We start from the raw sequence: 6052 nt of genomic DNA, 5'->3' as shown, positions 1-6052 counted from the left end.
TATAAATAGATAAATAAGCGTTTTAACACTTTTTGCCCAAGAGAAAGTCACATATCTGATATTAGAAATATAAATCAAAGTATCAAAGTTTTATCAAAATAAATACCTAAACATGCTAAGAGTAAAATATATAATATAAAATCGATTCATCAATCAATATACAGCAGGTGTGCAAAACAGTGTATGCAGTACTAAGTTACATATAGTGTGTATTCGAGAATTCGTGTTCCCATCACTATGTCAAAGTAAATTTAGGTCTTACATTTAAGAAAAACTTATTTAACTGAGCTGTCTAGTAACTAAACAAAAGTACTTTTATGAGAAACCATACCGTAATTAGATGATTCTTATTACTATTTATTGATATCCAAAATTCACACTTACCAGCACTCCCTCAAACTCCCCTATACAAGTGAACTCTACCATTATCTGAGACCCAAACTACATAGGCACAATGAAGACAACAAAGATATCGTGTCCGTTGGGATTTCTAAAATAAAAACACAATTATGGATATGGAATTGATCTTTTGTAATGCCAATCTTGAGTGAGAGAGCGTAGGGTATGATTAGGGATTAAAATCTTGTTTTCAAACTTCAAATTTGTCATCGGCGATGTATCGTGCCCCAGTCGCAACCATTTTCCAATGGCTTCTTGCTCGTACGAAAATCCATCAGCCGCTATATGTGGATCCTTCATTACCTCCTGTATCCAAAATAAACATGTTTGTATCATTGTTTACTCTAGTGAACACCAACAAAAGTGGTCTCTACATATAGAGGTTGCAAACTCTTGTAAAATAAAGTAGGTTGGCAGACTTGAACATATCAAAATTTACTAAAACGATATGCTTCTACGAATCTCTCTCTATGGAAGATTAGCCTAGATTGAATATTGCTCGAATAAGAAGAAAAAAAAAGTGCATGTCGTCTAATATATCATAGTGAAGAGAGCATTGGGTTTTCTATATATGGGTCTTGAGTTTGAAATTCTCTTCTTCCTACTTAATAGTTTCAAATCCTTCTTTAACGAAAAATAAAAAATAAGAATAAAAATTTCGAACCCTTTCCCCTTAAATAGTTTTAAAAGGTAAAAAGAGGTTACAAAGTGAGAAGGTGATAAAAATAACATTTTTTAATGCTAAAAGTTTTAATATATTAGTTTAACTTTCCGTTAAGTTGTCTCTATTTTACTAAATTCAGCCCATCCAATTAATTTAACTTGCGGGGGATAGCTAGTCTGTTAGGGATTGATTTTCGAGATTTTCAGCTAAAATTAGGTCTGACAGGGTTAAGTATAGTCTCGTCTAAAATTATAGGCCTACAAATATTATTTTTAAATCAACAGTATCAGGTCATACTCATATACCATCTTCAATAAAAATGGACTAAACATAACCCTCTCAATAATTTATTAGTTTTAAGTTTATACTTTAAATTTATTTGTTAATTTAACTAAACTACCGTCAGATGTTTTCAAATTTAGGCGTTGAATTTGAATCGATTATTTCAAGTGAGGAGCTAGGGCCCAAAAAAGGCTAAGAGGGGGCTACATTTGGCCAACCCAATACCTCTTTGGCCAAATAACGGCATGTGGGCTCGACAAAATTATAGCTTAGTCATAGGTTGAAGATTGATTTTTGGATAAATCAGAGAATTTTTTAACTTTTGAACTTTTAACCCTCTCTATTTGAAATGACCTTAAGATAACTAGACTGTTGGAGATCCTCTTTTAACTCAAAATATGGACCCATTAGTGTGGTATATAATAACTACTGCTTGTTTTTATGAGTACAAGTCAAAATCATTGATTTAAAAGGGTTTAAAATAATGTTATTTATTGTGAAGGGTCACGCATAAAATGAACGGTTAAAAAGAGGTTCAATTTTGGGTTGAGTATCTTCCACTCCGAGAGCATCTCCAACAGTGTCAGCTAAAATTTTGTTATTTTCTCTCTCCATTCGAGCTAGATTTAGTTAGCAACTGTTCATTTTGCTCATTTAGGTTACAATACAGCTATGCTGTTGGAAGCAATATTTTATCACTTTTATGCTGAAGTAGCCAAACGGGCTGGAATAACCAACGTGTTAGAGATGTTCTTAGCTCTAGAGTATAGTTCGAAAGGACCCGTTAAAAATGCAGTTTATGATCAACAGGACACGAACACAAAAAAGATCGACAATTTTTAGGTCTACCAAAAATAGTGAGATATTAAAGTCTAACCTGAAATATGGGGCATATGAAAACACTTGGGACATCATTGGTGACCTCTCCATGCACAATTCCCTTAATATTCAAGCCAAATCCTCCTCTTGCTACTAAACCATCGGCCCTTTTTCTGATTTCACCAAGCTCCTCCATTATTCTCACCATCGTTAAATCCCTATTGGGTCCATTGGTAATGGTTAAACACCTTAACACCAAACTGAAAAGCTCCTCTGCCAAATCCAATGGCCACTGTCCAGCCTTCTCATCTAAAACTTGAACTAATCCTTCCTTGTCCCTTAGCATATCCTCATCAACCCAGTTCCTTCCAGTTAGGAGATTGAGAATCAAAATCCCAAAAGCCCTTATGTCCCATACAATGTGGCCTTCGTCGTACAAGGATTGGTTGAGCCCTAAACCACTGACCTTGACCACGAGATTGCGGTCGAGGAGTATGTTGGATGGGCTGAGGTGACCATGAACAATGGGTTTCGGCCGAGCCATGTGGAGGTAGCATACTGCGGAGCAAATCTCTGCCGCAATGCGGATGCGGTCGTGCCACTGAAGGTCCCGGGCGAGGTTCTTTATTTCATGGGAGGAAACTAAGATGTCCCGCAAGCTACCATTGTGCATGTATTCGAAGACAGTACAGTTTGGCTGGGAGCAGTAGCCCATCATAGCAAGCAGATGAGGATGTCTAATGTCGCTGATGAGCTTCACCTGCACATGAAAATTAACCCTTTATCTTGAACCTATAAAATACGTAACGACCTTAAGGCATACTTGGTCATGACCAATTAGAAATTGATAATCATAAAATTGCTAGGATATTTGACATTATAAAATGTTTATAGTTTAGAATTGTAAATACTATTGATATGGATCTTGTCTGGATGCGTAGTCGACATACACAATTTGACAACAAAAACATATATTTAAAAACATAAGTCTGACAAGAAAACATTACTTTAGTAATTACTGCAACGTGTACATCCCATGAATATTTCTTTAGCAATTTATTATAGCAGTTACCTTAGCCTGAAAATCTTCTTGGGACAGTCCATTAGCTGAGTTAAGAACTTTGATAGCTAGTGTGACATGATTGATACGCCCTTTATAAACACTGGTCAAATCACTTCCTGATTTCAATCTAAAACGCTCTGAAAAATTGTCGGTGGCCAGTTTGATCTCCTCATCTGTGTACTCTCTGAGACAGCAGCTCAATTCACTCAACCCTTCTGCCGTTTCTGTGGCATCCTTTTGTCTACAAAATTCAATCCTTCGTCGAAAAACATCTCTTTCTCGTCGGAGTACTTCAATATTTCTGACCATGTCTGCACGTTTCATCACTTCATTCTCCAGCTGGACCTCCGCTTGTGACGTCGCCATTTTGCAAATGTGGATCTTGTGTGAAAGCTCAGATTGAAGCTCTATGAGTGACCTTATCTTGTTCCTGCTTTCTTTGATGTCCTTAACTTCTGCATGGAGTCGTTCTTTTTCTGTGTCTAAGTCTTTTTTCAACTCTCTTCTGTTGTCACCCTCTTCTTTAATATGAACGCCTAACTCTTGAGCCTACAAAAACACTTTTCTTTTTAAACCAGATAAAAGGAGTAGTTTGAATACTATTTCTTCTCTAACAGTGTGACATATTATGTTGTCATATTTTTAATAATCACTCAATTAAATGAAATCATACCTCGATATGTGATTATACATACAAGTTATCTGGGGACACACACATTTGACACATATTTTGACACTCAATTTGTAAGGCTCAATTCGTAATGTAGTTCAACGACCCGAATTGCAATATTTAATTAGTACATCAATCAGAAAATGGTGAAGAAAATGAATGAATACGGTTTTACAAAGAAATACTAAATTAATTAGTCCAACGGTCATACCACTTGGGATTTGGATGATTTTTAGTGGACATGAGGTAAGGCATAAGAGATAGATTGTTGGATCTTTGAAATATATTACGAAGTGAGCTCTACATAAACGTGTATCAAAAACATATATCCCCGGATCCTAACTTTAAATGTGTATATATCCCCAAACAACATAACATATTAAAATATCTTGAAATTAATCATGTTTTATACCCGGCGCTCGCATAAACAAATGGCCCGTTCCGCTTTTGCATGCCTATTAGCATTTTCCTTGGCTTCTTTCTTCTTCAGTCGTATCCTCGCCCGAGTTTCGCTTATTTTTCTTCGAAGAGACTCGTATTTTTCTGGACGGCTCTGACAGTGTGCCAAATTTTATCATGCATTAATTAAGAGAAGCATCCAAATCGTTTTCTTTTAGCTCTATTTGAAACTCTTGGCATAATCTTGTTCTATGTGCTACTAACTTACCATATTAGGGTTCCCATTAATTTGCATCATTATGGGCTCTGTTGGACTAGGCAGCTGAGAAGTACCTGTACCATTTCCCTGCTCATAATCTTCTGCATCCAAATCTGAACACAACTGCTGGTAGTAGACTTCAATTTCTTGAACAAAATTTTCCCACAAATTTTGCAAATTGATTGAGTCCTTTTTTGTTGGTGAAGCAAATGAGCTGTGACGATTTTCAATGAACATCGTTTCGGTCAAAAATTTGAAGCTGACCTTGTCTTTCGTTTTTGCAACCATTACTCCTTTATCGTCCTCCATAATTCTTTGATCATTTTCTCCTCTTAGAAATACCTCTTTTCCCCCACAAATTATGAATAGCTCACAGGACTCGGCCTTGTGCTCGTGGATGTAAAATGCCACACTGATTGCGGTCTTCGGTCTCCTACTCACGAGATAAGCAAAATGAATTGACAGTAAAATCACAAAGGTGCTTCTTAATACATACTAGGACTAAATTAATTTAGAGAATTAAGCTGTTGCATACCAAGATGATGATTTGATGAATGCAAATCCGATAACCAATTTCGTTATGTGAAGTCCCGAAATCAAGTCTAGGATGAGTTTATGACTGGATTCATCATATTTCTCCACTTTAAGTATTTCAGTTTTAACCTAAGAACATATATATGAAAGTTAACAAAAATACAAACAAAACAGAAACACTATGCACAAGATCCACATCTATCCATAGTAATTAGCACACACCTTGCCACAGAACGCTATATACTTGGAAAGGATTTTGTCAATCTTCTCTTGTTCATACCTCCTGAGAATTTTCAATTTCTCATCACTTACAGAAGCTGCAGGAAGCTTCCCAACTGCAACAAATAAATAATAAAAATTAGAAATACGAAAACCAAAAGAATAAAAAACCGGTAAAACCAATCTGAAATTCAGTTTCAAAACATGAAAACTTGAAATCCAATATTTGGTGGTTAACATACATGGGGTGTAAACATAATCCTTCCCTGAAATGCTGTAGGTTACATGGAGAATGACTATGGAGATAGACTGAGATTTCCACCTCCTCAATGTCCACTCCAAGGTCTTAAATCCATCTTGTACCTCATTCCCAAGTGCAACATACACCTTTTCTCGTCTAGCTTCCATGATTACTTGGCTAATTCAATTCACTTGCTTCAAAGCTAAAGCCCTAAATCAATGAGAATTCCACTTGAAATATTGTCCAAATTTTATAAGATGGGAATTTCAAAGGAGATTGCCCGAATTTTATCTCATACTTAGTAGCATATAGGATATTGAATATTCTTGGAATGTTTTATATGTCAATAGTTGTAGGACGGCCTAGTCTTGGAAGTTTCTGTACGGCATAGCAAGCGTGGGAAGGTTATATTATACTCTTCGATGATAGCATTTTTAGGGTTTGGATTTTTCTTGGTGTTTTTCCTGGAAGTGTAAGTTGATACGGCTCTTCTGTAAGCTAAT

At 36.0% G+C, this 6052-nt stretch overlaps 1 protein-coding gene across 1 annotated transcript; it reads right to left on the bottom strand.

Annotated features, from left to right (window-relative positions):
- Positions 1-421: 421 nt before the first annotated feature.
- Positions 422-5716, bottom strand: LOC125473417 (putative U-box domain-containing protein 50). Its single transcript, XM_048576184.1, has 8 exons — positions 5551-5716; positions 5312-5424; positions 5091-5218; positions 4565-4988; positions 4310-4450; positions 3237-3776; positions 2223-2924; positions 422-705 (listed from the first exon to the last, which is right to left on the bottom strand). The coding sequence occupies exons 1-8, from the start codon at positions 5714-5716 to the stop codon at positions 508-510; spliced, it is 2412 nt and encodes an 803-aa protein (XP_048432141.1). The 3' UTR covers positions 422-507.
- Positions 5717-6052: the final 336 nt, after the last annotated feature.

This window comes from the organism of the source record quoted next, unplaced genomic scaffold (assembly GCF_019419815.1).
Source record: "Pyrus x bretschneideri cultivar Hongxiangsu unplaced genomic scaffold, Pyrus_bretschneideri_v1 Contig86, whole genome shotgun sequence".
Taxonomy (NCBI): Eukaryota; Viridiplantae; Streptophyta; class Magnoliopsida; order Rosales; family Rosaceae; genus Pyrus; species Pyrus x bretschneideri.
The sequence above is the reverse complement of the archived record's forward strand: the minus strand, read 5'-3'. Positions and strand labels throughout refer to the sequence as shown.

Coding starts and splice junctions, on each gene's coding strand:
- LOC125473417 (XM_048576184.1), bottom strand. CDS start 5,716: ATGGAAGCTAGACGAGAAAAGGTGTATGTTGCACTTGGGAATGAGGTA. Junction 5,219..5,311: donor ATATAGCGTTCTGTGGCAAG/GTGTGTGCTAAT, acceptor ATATGTTCTTAG/GTTAAAACTGAAATACTTAA. Junction 706..2,222: donor TCATATGCCCCATATTTCAG/GTTAGACTTTAA, acceptor TTTTGGATACAG/GAGGTAATGAAGGATCCACA.